At 43.2% G+C, this 20,546-nt stretch overlaps 1 protein-coding gene across 2 annotated transcripts in view; it reads right to left on the bottom strand.

The window, feature by feature from the left end:
- The window catches only part of KAT2B (lysine acetyltransferase 2B), a 120,879-nt gene that overhangs the window by 57,016 nt on the left and 43,317 nt on the right, over positions 1–20,546 (bottom strand). For both annotated transcript variants that reach the window (XM_068236125.1, XM_068236126.1), the window contains exons 2-5: positions 13,822–13,948; positions 11,061–11,206; positions 7,839–7,928; positions 11–192 (exon numbers count right to left, since the gene is read on the bottom strand). In XM_068236125.1, the coding sequence (XP_068092226.1) occupies positions 11–192; positions 7,839–7,928; positions 11,061–11,206; positions 13,822–13,948 (545 nt within the window). The remainder of the gene's footprint in view (positions 1–10; positions 193–7,838; positions 7,929–11,060; positions 11,207–13,821; positions 13,949–20,546) is intronic.

Below are 20,546 nucleotides of genomic sequence, written 5' to 3'. Positions count from 1 at the left end.
TGCTAGTTACCTAGTGTAGTTGACTTTATATGCAGCAGCATCTTCTGTCGGGGCTCTCTGTCTTTGCTGTGAGGGAGTTTCAAGGTGCCAGTAGTTGATGCGATTCAGGAACATTTTGGCCAGCTCTATGATAGTCTGCCTTTCCTTCGCTGGTAGGTGGCTAAATTTATACTGTACAAAATTATTTACACCCTGTAAGACGATGAAACAGAAATACTCATTAGCAAAGTATACAATTTACAAAAAATAAAGAAAAACAAACACATTTGAAAATATGGAGTCTTGAGGATCATGGCTACTAACTAGTGATTGGTAATCAGTTGCAAAGAACTACAACTTGGAATTAGGCCAATCAAAATCAGCAGGAAGTGCATTTAACTGGCCCAACTCCAATCTGTATAAAATTTGTGTTAAATTTGCATGCACATCAGAAATATTTGCAACTAATTGACCATCTCTAGTTAGTAGCAGTTATCTGTGGGTTAACTACTGTAGAACAGTCATTAGAACGCTAAGGAAATGGTGTTTATTTCTTTGAATAAATGAGAGCTTCTTGGCTGTAATGCCGATCCTCTGACTATAATGCTTTTTAAATCACTCCCCTGGAACACATAAGCCGATTAAGAAAAATGGAGGGAAAAAAACCCTCAGAAGAAAGAAAACACTGGATCTGTATATTTACTCCAAATAAGGGATTTAGACAATCGTATAGTCAGGGGGACAGAATTACAGCCCAGGCTCTACACATTGCAGAAGGAAGCCTATGTGGCAACTTCCAGAGGTCTCCAACCATAGGGGCATTTTTTTTTTAAAGATTTTTTAAAGATTCGTGCTTTCCTGCTGTGCAGTAAATAGACAAATAATTCCATTCTATAACTTAACTAAAAATTCTCTTTTTACTACAGCAAGTTCCTTTTCCACCAACAAAATGTTCTACTCAACCACTCAATCCAGGAGGTGAAGGAAAAGTAGAAGCAATAATATTAACAATAATAATAATAAATACTTTTAATAAGGAGAATATTATTGAGAATACAGTATCAATAACAATACAGGTAGTCCCCCATTAACGAACGAGATAGGGACTGTAGGTTTCTTCTTAACCTGAAAATATTCTTAAGTCGGAACACTGTGCCATCTCGGTCCCCTGTACCTCCTCTGTGCCCCCCTTGTGCCACCAATGTCCTCCTGTGTGTCACCTCTACTCCCCTCTGCCTTCATTGTCCCCCATTGTGTCACCTTTGTCCCCATTCCCTCAGCGTCTCCATCTGTCGCACCTCCCCTCTGTGCCTCCACTGTGTCCCTCTGTACCACCTCTGATCCCTGTCCCCCTTTGTGCCTCCTTCTGTCCCCCTTTATCCAGGGCTGGATTACAGGTTTGCTTTACAATATGTATGCATAGCTTGGAACGCACTATATCAGGGGTAGGGAACCTATGGCTCGAGATGTAGCTCTTTTGATGGCTACATCTGGCTCACAGTTAAGGGTTGATTCACTAAGCTAAATTTCTCAAGCAGCGCAGCTTAGTGTGACAGTACTAGTGTGACAGTGACAGTGCGAGGATCTCGCCTACAAAGTGAATCAACCCCCAAGTCAGCTAGCTAATTGTACAAGCTGTAAGTCGGAATTTCTCCTGTCTGGCTCTCGGGGAGATTGCTGATGTTGCTGAAACCCAAGAGAAGCTGAAGAAGTGCCTGACACTTCCCCTGCCCGAAGGATCTACCGTATACACATAACCATGGCAACACATGGGAACTGTCCCAGTTTGAAACATATGGTATGGCTCTCACGGAATTACATTTTAAAATATGTGGCGTTTATGGATCTCAGCCAAAAAGGTTCCTGACCCTTGCTCTATATAGTATAATGTTCCACAGCAAAATGTCATTTTACTGAGTTTCAAAACATTTTTCTTAGAATTTTTTGAAATTGATTTTCTCAAAAACTCTAAGGTCTATTTGAAAACTTTGTCTGACTTGTTCCTATATTTGTGTCGTTTGCAACGGCGGGTCATTCATAAGTCAGGTGTTCGTAAGTCGGGGACTACCTGTAATAACAATAGTATTATAATTATTGATACCAATATTAATTATAATATCAATAATACTATTAAAAATATTAATAATTATTATATACTACATCAATGATTAAAGACCTAGTAGGTTCTGGTTTGTATAAAATCTAGTGTTAGAGGCTTTGCAATAATAAGATATACACTTCCTTTACATTTGGTCCTTGAATAAAGTCTTATTCCTTTTTTTGCTTGTGCTCTTCAGCTCAGATTTGTTTATTTATTTATTAAAGCTGACCCCACTTATTGTTTTGAATGATTCAAAACTTTGAGGCCCTGTTCACAGTGGAGTGGTACGAAATATCTGCCGCTTGGTAACACAGCTCGCCAAACCGCAATCCTCCACCTATAGCGACTATAACGACAGGCTGCATGGTAACGCACTACATGCAGTGTGTTACCGCTAAACGGGTGTAATAACAGTGAAAGTGAAGCATACTTTTCATTGAACTGTATGCTACACCGTACACGACAGGACGCGCGGGTAGTGTGCAGCGCCGATATATCTAACATTGTGTTCCTGCTGTCACAGAGAACGCAATGCAACTCATTACTGTGAATGGGGCCTGAATATGAAAGTAATGCTGGGAATACACAATGCGTTTTTTCGGTCGATTTTCAATTCGTTTTTTCCACTCGATTTCCCGCTTGATTCTCTTCTCTTTTCTTATCAATTTCCATTCACTTCTATGAGAAATCGAGCGGTAAAATAATCGAAAGTAAGATTGGACATGTTGGAAATTATCTATCGAACCATCTATCTGCCAAAAAAATGCATTGTGCATTCCCAGCATAAAATGTGGTTGGCAAGATCCACCTGTAGCTGAAAGCCTTGGAGTATTACCGTATTTTTCGGACTATAAGACGCTCCGGACTATAAGACGCACCTAGGTTTAGAGAGCAAAAACCAGGAAAAAAAATTACTAAACCTATGTGCATCCATGGTCCAGGAGTGTATTATAGACCTTTCTCCACAAGATGTACCTTTCTAAGTTACACTTCCCAGCTACACTAACCCCTGCTGCCCCCACCAACTATACTATATTACATCACAATTCACTTACCCCTGATATCCTCCCCTCCTCCCACCTCAGCACTATACTACACAAACCCCTACACCCCCCTCCCCAACTACATTAACCACTACAATGACCTTTCACATCTCACCAGCCTGGATGACATCTTCACAAAGTAGTCACGTGGGGTGTGGGTATTCATGCTGTAAATTAATCTGACATCTGGAGTGGGAAGACAGCAGCAGCAGCCCGATCCAAAGTCCTTCTGAGCGGCATAGCAGCAGCCGCTGTGTAACATGGCAGTACAGTATTTGTCCTGGCCGGGCCGCCCCCTCTCAGCGCATTAACCTTGTGTCAGCGCGATTTAAACTTCTTGTGAGCGGTATAGCTGCAGCCGTAATGAAGATTGGCATTAAAGTACGCGTCCTGGCCGGCCCCTCTCCGTTCAGTAGCCCTGTATCAGCGCATCCAAAGTGCTTGTAAGCGGTATAGCGGCAGCCGCGGTGATGTCCGGGGATGCTGCACGTGGTTGTGATCCTCATGTCAGCGCGATTCTAGCAGCGATGCACGGCTTCGGCCGCTATGGCAACAGTGTCCACACAGGCTTCCGTATTGCCTTGTTTACTGGCGCCCTATCATGACGTCATGAGAGGGCACCAAGGCAATACGGAAGCCTGTGTGGACACTGTTGCCATAGCGGCCGAAGCCGTGCATCGCTGCTAGAATCGCGCTGACATGAGGATCACAACCACGTGCAGCATCACCGGACATCACCGCGGCTGCCGCTATACCGCTTACAAGCACTTTGGATGCGCTGATACAGGGCTACTGAACGGAGAGGGGCCGGCCAGGACGCGTACTTTAATGCCAATCTTCATTACGGCTGCAGCTATACCGCTCACAAGAAGTTTAAATCGCGCTGACACAAGGTTAATGCGCTGAGAGGGGGCGGCCCGGCCAGGACAAATACTGTACTGCCATGTTACACAGCGGCTGCTGCTATGCCGCTCAGAAGGACTTTGGATCGGGCTGCTGCTGCTTTCTCCCCACCGCAGATGTCATTACATTAATTTACACGGCAAAAGAAACAAGCACCAGATCGGTAAGCAGTCACATTCGGACTATAAGACGCACCCACTTTTTATCCCCACTTTTGGGGGACAAAAAGTGCGTCTTATAGTCCGAAAAATACGGTATGCAGTTTCTGATTAGTAAACAGACAGCGGGGAAAGCTGAGAGGATTCTGAATCGGAGACAACAGTCACCTTGCAACAAAGCTACCGTATTTATTGACCTGCTTTTGCTGCCATTACTTGCCTTTATCATTATATATTTTTGCTAAATATAGCACAAGCTAAGCAATATCTCGACTCTGAGGTTCATCTAAAGGACTGGATTTAATAAGAAACAAAGGCTATACGCTCCTTCTATCATAACTCCATGTTGTGTCAGTGAGGCAGTAACAATCTCAGAATGACAGCCTTGATTCAGCACTTTGTGTCTGGAAATGTGCAGCTATGTGAATGGGAATGTTAAATGAACAAAGGCAGTCATGCACGGGAACAGCAACAATGAAATGAAAGCTAAATTGGAACAAACACAGTGAAAACATGATGAGGAGCCTGAATGCTTTAGACAGCACAGCAAGCTTGCATATGCTTCTCCTTATGATTAGATATGTGCACAGGCCACTGAAGACAGAAGTCTAGGTTTGATAATGGTGATGGTGGTTATTCCTGCTTACGGTCTAAAAATCTGCCTGTGGAATTCACTATCTGGAATAATAAGCAGTCAGAAATGTGCTAGGCAGGGCCCATGCATTTAATGATCACTAGCTGAAAGCCACTGTTCTACCTGAAGTGAGAGGGATATGGAGGCTGCCATATTTATTTCCTTTTAGGCTGCTTCCACAGTAAGACGTTACAGACGCACGTTAGTGCAGCCTGTAACGCAGCCCAACGCATAGTAAAGTAAAATCAATGTGCTGTTCACAGTGCCCACGTTGCGTTACATTGTAACCCTGCACGTTCTGGGAAAGTGCAGCATGCAGTACGTTATATGCGGCTTTAGCCGCGTTAGACTGTTTGCACATGCTCAGTACTGTTGGAGGAGGAGGTCTCCCCTCCTCCTCCGTGGCCAGCCACATGGCTAATTGATAGTCACTGCACTGTGGAGACTTGTGGTGGGACTGTAGTGTTGTCTGGATCATGAACGAATCGTTCATTTGATCCGGATCTTTTTTGTGAGTCGAATCATCCGGATCACCACAATGAAAGATTCGGTTCACAGTGGATGTCTGTCTGGAAGAAGCAGGAACATAACAGAATGTACAGTGCAGGGAAAGTCCTGTCCTGCTAGTCATTTCACCCCCAGTCTGCTTCACTAGTAAAATGATTCAAATTATTTGGTTCAAAGATCCGGATCTTTTCAATGATCCGATTCAAATGATCCGAGTGCTTAAAAAGATCCGGAGTTCCCATCACTATCCTGGAGCGGCTGCTTTGAGAGCTGCATAACGCAGCTCAATCTGACGTCCAACTTCAACACCACCATGCATTGCGTTAGGGGCACGTTATGTGGCCATAACGTCCCCTAAAACGCAACGTCTTGGTGGGAAAGTAGCCTTAAGCAATACCAGTTGTCTGGCTACCCTTCTAATCCTCTGCCTCTATCACTCTCAGCCATAGACCCTGAACAAGCATGCAACAGATCGGGTGTTTCTGACATTATTGTCAGATCTGACAAGATTAGCTGCATGCTTGTTTCTGGTGTGATTCAGCCAAATAGATCAGCACGGCTGCTGGGAAACTGGAATTGTTTAAAAGGAAATAAATATGGCAGCCTCCATATCCCTCTCGTTACTGTTGCCCTTTAAATTTTTAACTAAGTTAACCATGCTCTCCACATATACACAAATCTGACAGAGCCAGCAGGTTTTGGACTAGACCATCTCCTCATGGGGGATTTTTAGTATTTGCTTAATTCTTTACAAAGGCATTTTTTGATCCATAGGATGCCAACCAGCCTCCCTACTTGCTTGCATGCTATTCTGGCTGATGGACTGAGCAACTGCCATTTAGTAAGGGCCCATTCACACTAGAGGTGTTTCGGCCTTTTTTCAAGCGCAGGCGATTTTTAAAATTGCCCCCAAAACGCTTGTGCAATAAATGTCTGTGAGAAGGTTCATATCAGCGCAGTTCGTGTGCTGTGGGCGATTTTGCTATTATGGAAGGTATAGAAAGAGCGCTATATGCTCACAAAATCGCTTTGTAGGGCGATTGTGTTCGCGTTTTAAAGAATACATTGTATTTATTATTTTCCGGGTCAAAGAGGTCACTTCCTGACTACAGCCAGGGAGTGAATTAAAAAACGCTCTGGAAAAGCGCTTTTCACAAAAACGGAATGCCAACCCAAGCGCCGGGAATCGAAAAAAAATATCCAAACAAAAAACCCCAACGCTAACGGAACGCAATGTGAACGAGCCCTAAGTGCTTTTGAAAAAAAAAAAGCCGCATGTTTACTATTGTTATGGTGCGACATCTACGTCGCACCCACGTAAAAAAGCTCTAATTGGCTTGCTGCCCCGTTCTCCCCACCTCCATCTGGTGACGTCAGCGGCTGTTAGCCGCTTGCGTCTCCATAGTACCCGCTGAGACACGCTGGGACGGCGCACGGTGCCGCCCATTGCATGTGTGTACATAGGACTTCCATCAGGTCCGCCGTGGGCGGGGTGATGGAGTCACTGTGACGTCCGGCGGACCCAGGGAGACGGGGCTGGTCTAGCCAAGGGGGGGGGGGGGATGACCGGTGGGTGGTCCCACCATACTGCATCCCATCATAGCAGCGACATAGAAGTTCCCCATCAGGTCCAGCAACTTAGGACTATTGTGATTGGGGCAGACAGGTTTGAATTTCATTGGTTGCTGCTAATCATGTCAGGTATAAATTGTAACGTGTGAATGTTTAGTATGTATTTGACTTCCAGCAAGCTTGATAAAGAGGTGTGCAACCTTGAAACGTTGCTCCAACTGCTGGAACATCTTGGTGCAATAAAAGAGCAAAAGAGAATTAACAGATGGTGCCGGCTTCTTTTCTAGTATTAAACTACAGGAAGAGACGCAGAGACTGAGCAGAGCTGAGGGAGGATGGGGTCAGAAGGGGCGGGCGTGCGTGCGTGCGGTGGGGGCGGGCGTGCGTGCGTGCGGTGGGGGCGCGCGCATGTGCGGTGACGGCAGTCACAGGGGAGGATGAGAGGGAAGGAAGGGGAGGGGAGGAGAGGGAGGGGGTTTCAACACAGACCTAGAGCCTGTTTTTAAACGGGCTTAGGTCTACTAATTGTGTAATAAAAAACAAACAAACATTTTGTATATGAAATCAACTTTGTATCTCTGACATGTTGTAACTTGAGTTGTTTGTAAGTAGAGGACTGCCTGCATTACAAACTGCTTATCCAATACCATATTAGTCAGGATTAAAGATAAAATAAAGATCAGTATAGAAATTGTGTGTGACAAGGATGGACAAAACTTCATCAATCAACCAACATGATATTACTGAACATTTTAATTGGTCCCCATGGCGTGAAGACTAAGCTGCTGCCTTATCACTTATATGTCCAGAGTGTCAGACCTGATGAAACAATTCCCAACGGATTCGGGATTACAGGAGTTCAAAAGAATGCATATTTCTAGGATAAAATGCCTGTATGCAAAGCCAAGAGGGGATAGTTAGGTCATTATATCCTCATTTACCTGTTCAATGCTAGGCTTCTCAAATGGGGGGCTCTCCAATGATCCTTCCACCACAGGTTTTCCCATTTGTAAAATACATTTTCTTAAAAGCTTTGGCATGCAAAGGAAAAAAGGAGAACAATTATTAAAATGTGTTAACTTTCCAAATCCCCCTCAAAAAGACAAAAGGATTTGGGATCCTCAAAAGAAAGTCTTTTATTAAATTAGGTGTTTGAATTATCACAAAGGATCCCTTTAGTATTGAATCACATTATCTCAAGCACATACCGTATATACTCGAGTATAAGCGGACCCGAGTGTAAGCCGAACCCCCAACTTTTACCTAAAAAAACCCTGGAAAATATGATTGGCCCATGTATAAGCCGAGGGTAGGAAATACAGATCTTTGTGCCACCCCATAAGCAGAGTACATAGCAGATTTTGATGGATGTGGTCAACCTCTGAGTCACTCTGTTAGCAGATTTTGGTAGCAGGTTTTTGATGGATACCCAGCCAGACCTGGGCAATATCTATAGCACACCTCTGTGTCCCTCTGAGTAATCCCACTCATGTGCACTGAGCTGTTTGCCCCTGTTTTGTGCCTTGGTTGTCAGTCCAGATGGCCACATGTTGCCAGGCTCACCCATGTGCACTGAGCTGTTTGCCTCCACTTTGTGCTTTACTTGCTGATTTAGATGGCACAGTGCCGCCGTGTCTCCCTCCATACTGCCAACAGAGTTGAGCATAAAGTCCTTTGTCCCTTGAATGTCTCGGCATGTGCAGCGCGCTCTCTCTCCCCCCTTACCTGCCACCAGAGCAGAGCATAACGTACAGATCTTTGTACCCCCCCGAGTGTCCCACCATATGCAGCGAAATGTGCAGTTCTTATTTACCAGGGTGCGTGCTGCGAGGATTCTTCTGTAGCTGACGTCAGTAGCATTCACTCATCGCTATCAGCCCTGCAGTGGCGCGTGTGATGAGAGGCGCCACTAGAGGGCATGATAGCGATGAGTGAATGCTACTGACGTCAGCTACAGAAGAATCCTCGCAGCACAGACCCCAGTAAATTAGAACCGCACATCGCGCTGCATATGGCGTGACACTCAAGGGGGGTGGGGGGGGTTACAAAGATCTGTACATTATGTTCTGGTGGAAGGTAGGGGGGGAGAGACAGTGCACTTGCAGTTTTGTGCAGCTTTTTTTTTTCCGCCCTCCCGGCAAGCTGCGTTTTTGGTAAAAGCGCTTTTCCAGACCGGTTTTGTCATTCACTCCCTGACGCAAGGAAGTGAACTCTTTGACCCGGAAAAGAATAAATACAATGTATTTATTCTAAAAAACACCAACGCAATCGCCGCATAAAACGGTTTTGTGAGCGTTTAGCACTCTTCCTACACCTTCCATTATAGCAAAAATGGTACGGGCACCGCTTTGCGGTCCGCAAAGCAGACGCAACGTGCTGATATGAACCTTCTCATACAGATTCATTGCACAAGCGTTTTGTGGGGAATTTTGAAAATCGTCTGCGCTGGTAAAAAGGGCAAAAATGCCCTTAGTGTGAACGAGCCCTAAGTGTGTGTATTTATAGAGAAGGGTTGTGGGTGTGTTTATAGATAAGGGCAGTTGGTTCTGTCCTTTTTTTCCATGTCTGCTAGAAGTTAAGATGCTGCCCCACAGGCTCATGGTGGTTGAAACCCTGTAAACAAATTACACAGCGACTATCAATCATTTCTTGATCTATCTGCTATTTTATAACTTCTCACTTGGCAATGTCTTGATTTTGTTTTTCTTCCTTTACTACCATCTTTCGATAAAGTTCCTCTTTAAATGTCTGATGCATTTTTGCCGGCAAGAAAATGTTCCTTCCTCAGACAGATGGTAGCATACACCAGCAGCCGGGTAGGTATGCTACTGTCTGCAGACCTGGCTAGATGAATAGACGTGACACACTCAGCTGTACAAGTGGTGCAGTTTTCGTTTAGTGACTTCCAATGCAGTGTGGTGAAGGGATTTTGTTCTTTACTTGGAACATTGATTTTTGGTTGAACAAAGATTCCACTTATACTGCCTGCATTCTCATGTATACACCTTGCTATGTCAAAGTTTTAATCGCTTGTTAAGCCTCTGAGGAAGCTATATTCATTTGGCCTGAAACGTGCATCAGGTGTTTAAAGTGATAAACTACAGATTGTAAAAAAAAAATGTTTTTCGTTTCGAAACGGAATTGTGTTCATAATAACGTTTTAGAATTTTGGGATATATATTAGGTTTTTGATTGTTTGCTTGAGATACTGTGATTAAATATTATAGAGATCATTTGTCTTAATTTAAAGCAAAACTGAACTCAGAAGTCCTCTCTGCTCTAAAAGAAACACAACAGCATAATAAGCTTTAAACAAAGAACATTTCTTTGTTACAGCTGATTCAAATCTTAAAATAAATCTGCACTGTTTCTACTTTATGATTCCTGGAAGCAGACATATTGTTAACATCCAGTGCTATCAAATGGGCTTATCTGCCATCTGTCATGTGACACAGGGGAGAGATCAGATTACAACTTGTGAGGGGGAATTAGGCAGGCTAAACTCTCTAAATGCATACAGGGTGCATTTCTCTTTGTTTTCCTTCTGTCCTGTGCAAGAGTTCAAATCCACTTTAAGCTCCTAAATTGATAAGAGCATATTTTACTAAGAAGATCCCTAATTATTATTAGTATTTAGTTTTTATATAGCACCAACAACTTGTGCAGCGCTGTTCAGAGTATATTGTCTTGTCCCGCAAAGGGGCTCACAATCTCATGTCTATGTATGTATTGTGTAGTGTATGTATCATAGTCTAGGGCCAATTTAGGGGAAAGCCAATTAACTTATCTGTCTGGTTTTGGGATGTGGGAAAAAAACAAAGTGCCTGGAGGAAACCCACGCAGACACAGAGAGAACTTACAAGATCCATGCAGATAGTGCCCTGGCTGGTATACGAACCGGGGACCCAGTGCTGCAGGGTGAGTGTTCTAACCACAATGCAACCATGCTGGCAGGGTAGGACATAATGGTCTAAAGGGGTTCAAGAGATCCCATTACAACTCTCAAAATACCTCCAAAAGCTACTACAAGCAACTCCTTTCCCTTGTTGCCAACACTTTGGCCATGTTAACAATACTATATAGCAAAGGGAAAATGCTAAAATGCTGAATTAAAACATGCTCCCCATGAAAATAAGAACCTTCCTGTAAGATGTATTTACTACCTTAAATAGGTAGAAATAGACTTGTTTAGTATCAGCATCTTCCTCTTTATGTACACAAGTGAATAGATATTCCACATCAAGTGCAATTCCTAGAAGTCTATTAATCTCTTCTTCCGACACGTTCTCTAAATGGGAAACATGGAAAGCTGAAAGACAGCAAGAACAAAAAGTGTTATCATTGGATAAAACTAAAGGATGAAAGATTAAATATAGGACTTGAATCAAACAAGCATCTAAATTAGAACACATCAGGCTAGAGCAAATGTACAGGATACTGTGCAGCAACTAAATGGAAGGTGCCATCTGGGACATCAAACTATATTGCCAGTACTCTAAAGTGAGGAGACATCCTGGAGGTCACAATGCGCCTTCCATAAAGGAAACAAAAACAGAGAGGCACCAGGAACCCTATACAGTGTAGTATATTGAGAGTATCATCAACACTTGGGCCCATATGCAATTCACTTTTTTCTCCTGAGTCTTCTCTTAGGTGATATTTTCACAAGTTGACTTTAAAGGCAATTCAAGCCACCAGCAAACAATACTCAAAATAAATTTGATAGTACTTTTTCACTGACTTTTGTACTTTTTTTTTAATTGTAAAATGTTGAAAATGTTATTGTATTTTTTTATATATATACTGTACACTTTAAAGGTGCCCATACACTCGTCAGATTGGCAGCAGATAGATAAGAAATGCATCTGATGATCTATCTGATGCGTTTTTAGAACATTTTTTACCAGGATAGAATTCCAATAGATTTAAGTTTGAAATCTATTGAAATTCGATCTGATGGCATTTTTTTGCCATCAGATTTCCATTAAGGCCAATGCAAACTGATAAGCAATCTCATCAGATCGACCTAAATTTTCCACCCTGCCAGTTCGATGGAAATCCATCGAAATCGATCGAAATCGGCCATCGATCGGTCGATTGGCCAACTGATTTGCAATCGATCGATCGGGATCGATCGGTCGGTCAGAAAATCGGCTGAGTGTATGGGCCCCTTAAAGGTGCCCATACACTCGTCAGATTGGCAGCAGATAGATAAGAAATGCATCTGATGATCTATCTGATGCGTTTTTAGAACATTTTTTACCAGGATAGAATTCCAATAGATTTCAGTTTGAAATCTATTGAAATTCGATCTGATGGCATTTTTTTGCCATCAGATTTCCATTAAGGCCAATGCAAACTGATAAGCAATCTCATCAGATCGACCTAAATTTTCCACCCTGCCAGTTCGATGGAAATCCATCGAAATCGATCGAAATCGGCCATCGATCGGTCGATTGGCCAACTGATTTGCAATCGATCGATCGGGATCGATCGGTCGGTCAGAAAATCGGCTGAGTGTATGGGCCCCTTAAAGGTGCCCATACACTCGTCAGATTGGCAGCAGATAGATAAGAAATGCATCTGATGATCTATCTGATGCGTTTTTAGAACATTTTTTACCAGGATAGAATTCCAATAGATTTCAGTTTGAAATCTATTGAAATTCGATCTGATGGCATTTTTTTGCCATCAGATTTCCATTAAGGCCAATGCAAACTGATAAGCAATCTTATCAGATCGACCTAAATTTTCCATCCTGCCTGGTCGACGGAAATCCATCGAAATCGATTGAAATCGGCCATCGATCGGTCGATTGGCCAACCGATTTGCAAACGATCAATCGATCGATCGATCGGGATCGATCGGTCGGCCAGAAAATCGGCTGAGTGTATGGGCCCCTTAAGCGTGTGTAAAAGGCTTTATAGGATGATTTAGTAAAAAAGAAAAAATGTAGTGGAGTGCTGTTTACCTCAAACTTCCAATTGTGGCTAAAAATTGGGTGCCCACCATTTTACCCAGTGTTTCACTTGATTTGCAGGCAATGGTCATCTCCTTTGGTAAATCAACCCTCAGTTATGAGCTTAAGGGCTGGAACCCACAGGAGAGCTTTTGGCAGCGTTTTGGCAGCGCTGCGATACGCTAGCACTTTGCCAAAACGCTGGGCTAATGTTAATGGATGGGGCAACTTCCACAGGAGCGTTTGCGTTTCCCAGAAACGCAAACGCAGGACCTGCAGCATTTTGGGAGCGTTAGCGCTTCAATGTAAAGTATTGAAACGCTAGCGGAAACGTTCAGCAAAACCTAAACTGAACGGTTTTGCTAGTGTTTTGCGGTTCAGCACACTGTAACAAAATGAAAAATAATTCACAGGACCAATCAGGATAAAAACGCGAAACGCAAAACGCTACGCAACCGCTGAGCAAAAAAATACAATGTTGCAAAACGCGACCGAAAACGCGCATTAATCCGCTTGCAAACCGCTCAGACAAAACGCTAGCGGTAGCGTTTCGCGTTTGCTGATTTCAGTGGGTTCCAGGCCTTAGGCTGGTTTCACACTGGCGACATGTGTTGCTGGTGCGATGCAATTGAATGGAAGACCTTTGGGGATTTCTTTCTGGCCGTAGCCAAGCAGGAAGTGAGGCTCTACAATGCTCACTTCCTGTTGCGGAAATGCGACTGGTGAGTTGGCAAAATTTCTGAGGGCCTCAGCTGTTCAGAAGGAGCATAACGGGAAGACACCAAGAGACTTATAAGGCTTCAGTAGAAGAAGCCCCAGGAAAATAAAACAGAACTTTTCCCCCCATGACAAGTACACTGTCAACACAAAATCTAAACAAAAGGATGGGTAGAACAGAAAAAGAAAAAACAAAACTTGTGCAGATATCTTATGCAATTAATAAAACAGATGAAGAGTCACCTTACCAAGAGTGTGTGAGCAGCTACGGCAAGACTCAGTGAGGCTCACAACGGTCTGCTGGAGATCCATTCTTGGGGGGGTGGGAGGAGGGTTGGGGTTCTTCCAGCCATTGCACTTGCATGTTTCATCAGCCTGGAATACAAGGAAAAAATGTTCAGGTTCTTATTTGCAAGAGTATACATGTATAATGTTTTGTTTCATTTTCTTATCTCATTTTCTCTACATTTTTATGTCCTGTATATTTCATCCTACCAGATCTTTGGTAAAAGTGAATGCAGGTCTGTACTATAAAATTACACAACTTTTATATTTCAAGCTGCTGTGAAATTCCCTTTGGCAAAAGTGAGTCATGTGACCAGGGCCTAGACTTTTTCCTGCCTGAGGCGATCATTCCCTTGATTTGGAATGATCGCACAGCACCCAAAAATTTTCGAGCTCAGTATACAGTAGGTAGGTAGCCAGGTATAAGTAGGTAGCTAGTATAGTTGCCCCAGTACAGGTAGCTAGTATGGTTGCCCCAGTATAGGTAGCTAGTATAGTTGTCCCCAGTATACAGTAGCAATAAAACGTATGTGAACCCTTTGGATGTATATGGATTTCTGCACAAATTGGTCATAAAATGAGATCTGATCTTCATCTAAGTCACAACAACAGACTATCACAGTCTGCTTAAACTAATACCACACAAATAATTACATGTTTCCATGTTTTTATTGATCACACCATGTAAACATTCACAGTGCAGGTGGGAAAGGTAAGTGAACCCCTAGACTAATGGCATCTCCAAGAGATGATTGGAGTGAGGTGTTAGACAGCTGGAGTCCAATCAATGAGATAAGATTGGAGGTGTTGGTTACAGCTGTCCTGTTCTATAAAAAAAGTTTTGGGTTTGCTTTTCCCAAGAAGCATTGCCTGATATCAATGATGCCTCACACAAAAGAGCTCTCAGAAGACCTACGATTAAGAACTGTTGACTTGCATAAAGCTGGAAAGGGTTAAAAAAGTATCCACAAAAGCCTTTCAGTTCATCAGTGCCTGGTAAAACAGATTGTCTATAAATGGAGAAAGTTCAGAACTGCTGCTACTCTTACTAGGAGTGGCCGTCCTGTAAAGAGGACTGCAAGAGCACAGCGCAGAATGCTCAATGAGATGAATAAGAATCCTTGAGTGTCAGCGAAAGACTTACAAAAGTCTCTGGCATATGCCAACATCCCTATTAGCAAATCTGTGATATGTAAAACACTAAACAAGAACAGAGTTCATGGGAGGATACCACAAAAGAAGCCACTGCTGTCCAAAAAAACATTGTTGCACATTTAAAGTTTGCAAAAGAGCATCTGGATGTTCCACAGCAGTACTAGCAAAATATTCTCTGGACAGATGAAACCAAAGTTTGTTTGAACCAGAGTTGTTTGGAAGAAACACACAACACTATGAGGGAAGAAAAAGAGGCAGTGTGAAGTATGGTGTTGTGGACATCACGGTTTGGGGCTGCTTTGCTGTGTCAGGGCCTGGACGGATTGCTATCATCGAAGGAAAAATGAGTACCCAAGTTTATCAAGACATTTTGCAGGAGAACTTAAGGCCATCTATCCAACAGCTGAAGCTCAGCAGAAGATGGGTGTTGCAACAGGACAACGACCCAAAGCATAGAAGTAAATCAACAACAGAATGCCTTGAACAGAAGAAAATACGCTCTGGAGTGGCCCAGTCAGAGTCCTGACCTCAACCCGATTGAGATGTTGTGACATGACCTCAAGAAAGCGATTGATGCCCGACATACCAAGAATATTGCTGAACTGAAACAATTCTGTAAAGAGGAATGGTCACGAATTACTCCTGACCATTGTGCATGTCTGAGCTGCAACTACAGGAAACGTTTGGTTGAAGTTATTGCTGCCAAAAGGAGGTTCAACCAGTTAATAAATCCAAGAGTTCACATACTTTTTCCACCTGCACTGTGAATGTTTACATGGAGTGTTCAATAAAATCATGGACACATTTAATTATTTGTGTGGTATTAGTTTAAGCAGACTGTGATTGTCTATTCTTGTTGTGACTTAGATGAAGATCCGATCACATTTTATGACCTATTTGAGCAGAAATCCATATAATTCCAAAGGGTTTACATACTTTTTATTGCTACTGTGGGTAGTATAATTGCCCCAGTATAGGTAGCTAGTATAGTTGCCCACAGTATAGGTCAGTGTTGGCGAACCTATGGCATGTGTGCCCAAGGTGGCACGCGGAGCTGTCTCTGTGGGCACGCGTGCGGTCTGCTACCACCACTAATCCTACAACCCCCGCCGCCACAGTAGTGATGGGTTGTTCGCGAAGAGCCGATTCTCTTCAACGAGAGGAGCCGATGACTGTCGAGGGAAGAGCCGAAACTCTGCACCCACCCCCTCCCCGCTCTGCTCACAGGGGCGCTGACGTCAGAAGTCAGCATGTCCTGTCAGCGTGGGACTTTCGTCTGGCTGCAGGAAGCTGCGCGGCGCCGCCTGGAGAGGAGACTTCTGTCAGGTGAGTAAATTGTTTTTTTGCAGGTGAAATGTTGTCCACTTTGCATTATTTACTGCTGACCTGTTGTCCACTTTGCATTATTTACTGCTAAAATGTTGTCCACTTTGCATTATTTACTGCTGACCTGTTGTTCACTTTGTGTTATTTACTGCTGACCTGTTGTCCACTTTGCGTTATTTACTGCTGGCATGTTGTCCACTTTGCGTTATTTACTGCTGACATGTTGTCCACTTTGCGTTATTTACTGCTGGCATGTTGTCCACTTTGCGTTATTTACTGCTGACATGTTGTCCACTTTGCATTATTTACTGCTGAAATGTTGTCCACATTGCATTATTTTCTGCTGACCTGTTGTCCACATTGTGTTATTTACTGATGAAATGTTGTCCACATTGCGTTATTTTTTGCTGACCTGTTGTCCACATTGCGTTATTTGCTGCTAGAATGTTGTCCACATTGCGTTATTTACTGCTGAAATGTTGCCCACATTGCGTTATTTACTGCCGACATGTTGCCCACATTGCGTTATTTACTGTTGAAATGTTGTCCACTTTGCGTTATTTACTGCTGAAATGTTGTCCACATTGCGTTATTTACTGCTGAAATGTTGTCCACATTGCGTTATTTACTGCGTAAATGCTGATCCACATTGTGTTATTTACTGCTGAAATGCTGATCCACATTGCGTTATTTACTGCTGAAATGTTGCCCAAGTTGCGTTATTTACTGCTGAAATGTTGCCCACACACTGTGCAAACAGGATCATACTTTTCAGTTGGCCATCCAATTTCCAACAAAAGGCACAAGGTAAAAATATGCAAATCTCCTGTGTTAACCTCCTTAGCGGTAACCAAGAACTGAGCTCAGGGTAAGCCGCCGTGGAGGATTGCTCAGGCCCCACCGGGCCAATTTGCCAAAAAATTTTTTGATACACGCAGCTAGCACTTTGCTAGCTGTGTGTAACCTCCGATCGCCGCCACTCCGCCGCTACCCGCCGCGTTAGAGGGTGCCCCCCCCCCCAGACCCCGTGCACTGCCTGGCCAATCAGTGCCAGGCAGCGCTGAGAGGTGGATCGGTGACGTCATCACGCCATGGCGACAGGGGAAGCCCTAAAGGAACTCCCGTTCAGATTGAGATTTCCTGATGGGCCTGATTGCCGGAGGCGATCGGAGGGGGTGGGGGGATGCCGCTGCTCAGCGGCTATCATGTAGCTAGTGCTAGGCTAGCTACATGATTTAAAAAAAATTAAATTTAAAAAAAATAGTGCTGCGCTGCCTCCCTGGCAGATTTCATTGACCGCCAGGGAAGTTAACAGTGAATGCAAGCATTAAGCTTGTCCCAGTTCTCCTTCAAATGCCCTTCGATGTCTCACTGTAAATCCTTCCTTCTAAGTGTGCTGGTGCAAGTATAGTCTGGTGCCACAGCAAAACCTTGTCAACATTATGATTCACAAGAAAATAAGCAAAAACACTGCTGAGCTTTGCTATAGAAAAACAAGTTACTGTTTACATTACAAACTTATTTTGTTAGTTGGCATAATGGTATGGTATGGAAAAAAAAAAACTTAACAAAAACAATCTTAAATGAATTGCTTGAAATGGACACAAACAGTGTATAATACTAATGTACTGATTGAGATAAAGAGTCTTTCAAAGTGAAACAAATTAATTGCTCCCAATTACTTACACATTCGCACAGTCTTTATGCAAATTAATAAGTGGTTAGCACTTTCCTGGAAGGAAGTGGGAGAGTGCAGAACCACAAACACAATGCAACAGGGAGCAAAGAAACTGGGATAGCATCACATGTGGGCAGAAATGAACACCTGTGTATAAAAGGCTATCAAGTACAATTAGACCATGCAACCAGGGAAATTACAACAAAAAGAAGTACATTAGGCTAAATGCCTTCAAGATTTACTGCTGTAATCCAGAACTTCCCTTGTGTGAAACTCTGCTTTAAATAGATCACTCTTCAGTACTACAAATAATTACCGAAATTACCTAACCTCGTTGAACAAGATTTAATTATTCCTTAAGCCAGGATGAAAGAAGGTACGGGGGTGCGGCATAAGCCTTCATTTTACAGAAACACAGTGTCTGTATCTGTAACACGTGAGCATTCAGTGCCAGGGAGAACAGATATCACGATTGTTAGCTGCTAATGCTATGGATAAACATTGCATGTTTCTATGAGAATGCCCTCTGTCCTATAGGCTTACAATCATAAAAAAATACCTCCTTACTGTAGCAGAAAGCAGTTTTTTCAGGAAATCTGAACTAAAGCTGGACATACACTGGTTTATTTTTCTTAGTTGATATCTGGCCGATTCAATCATTTGATCGAATCTGCTAGGATTTTAAGCCGATTTGGTCGATCATACCAGGGGGAGGATGGTGAGAACTCGTCAACAAGGTGGGCGTGGCAGCAGCTTAGAAAAAACTCAACGCAGGTCAAATAAATGTGACGTGTATCAATCTGTAACATTAATGTGCTGATAAAAATCAGACAGAAGCACACTAAGTGTGAATGAGGCCTAACAGTTCATATGATAAATGTGTTCCACCATGCCTTCCATGATACTTTCACAGCAAAAAGTACCAAGGAAAACATGCTTAACAACTGCATACAACCCACATTATAAGGTTGCATATAAAGCTTAAGATAACCAGGTACACAGACGGCTTCTCCAAATTCGGAACCACAATAGTTCCCTCACAGTGGTGATATCCAATGTCTCAGAACACAGAAAGCCACTTACATAGGGGGCCCATAAAGATGGGTAACCCAAAAGTACAGTAAATAGCGTGGTCCAAGAGGGTCTAAATGGACAAAAGGTGTCGCTCATCTTCTTTGCAGATTGATGGCGCATAGCGTTGCACTGCATCTTTGGTTGGATAGATTTGTTTAGTATATTTCAGCATTTAATCTATTAGAAATCTATGTTCGGTGTCTGGAGAGTTTCGATCACATAGATCCTTCCCCAATCAGATTATGATCTGAGAAGGATCTATCTTTTGGCCACATTGGCCATCAAGTTCAAGCAGAGTCAAGCACTTCACTTCAGATATGCAAGGTATAAAGCCCTCAGGTTGCAGAATGTGCATATTACCTCAAGGTTTCCATGCTCAGACACAGAAATGAGTCCACGAGCCGCCACACATCATGCTAGGGAGGTGGTGTGGTGGCAGAAGGGGACACCTGGTAAATAAACAGGAATGGCCTGAATATTGGACCATGATGGTGATGTTTAGCCCTGGTTATGCCGTATAATATACAGAATATACATTACCTGGAGAGAATTTGTTTTGGACAGTTTAATTAGCCATGCAGGTATCCAGGCTCTTTTTCTTATTCATCAGGTTAAAGCTTTGGACAGTTGTTGGTATCACCATTCAAGACTCTTTGAGTAGATGACATCACCCACATTTAATAACTAATTCCAATAATTGTATAGCACTTTTCTCCTGTCGGACTCAAATCGCTTGCGAGGCAGCCACTAGAGTGCACTCTATAGGCAGTGGCAGTGTTAGGTAGTTTTACCCAAGAACTCCTTACTAAATAGGTGCCGGCTTACTGAATAGGAAGAGCCGAGATTTAAACCCTGGTCTCCTGTCAGAGACAGAGCCCTTAGCCATTACATTTTCCAAGCAATTAACAAAAAGAGAAGCCATAGAACAGTGTCATCACTCCATAACTTACTGAAACTGGATAACCAAGTTCTTGCAACGATTCAAGAACATGCAGGCGTCTTTATCAAAGAAACCTATCCAGAAGGAATAACTGGATCTAAATAGACACACTCAAGGTGCTGTGGCACTTACTGCAGTCGGAACTGTGCACATCGCTGTTGTGAGTGAAGCTATGCTTTGAGTAGGACTGCTTGGATCCATGATAAAGAGGCCTGCATGGTCTCAAAACACTGGAATATCTTGGTGGAGCGCTGTATAAACAGCACCGGAGACTTGGACACAGCCGACGCCACCATAGGCCATAACTGGAATTACGGCTATAGCGGTGCTTAGTGTGTAATTTGGGCACCGTCAGAAGGCAGAGCACATATTACATCTTTCTTCCATTGCGACCTGGAGGGGGAATAGTAATTAACACCGTCTGAACTTTTGATGGAACAGGGTTTGTCGGCTTTATCCTGCGCTCTTCCCACAGCTTAAAGTGGACCTGAATTCATGCACAGGACAGAAGAAAA

This window comes from Hyperolius riggenbachi, chromosome 5, assembly GCF_040937935.1.
Source record: "Hyperolius riggenbachi isolate aHypRig1 chromosome 5, aHypRig1.pri, whole genome shotgun sequence".
In the NCBI taxonomy this organism is placed as follows: Eukaryota; Metazoa; Chordata; class Amphibia; order Anura; family Hyperoliidae; genus Hyperolius; species Hyperolius riggenbachi.
The sequence above is the reverse complement of the archived record's forward strand: the minus strand, read 5'-3'. Positions and strand labels throughout refer to the sequence as shown.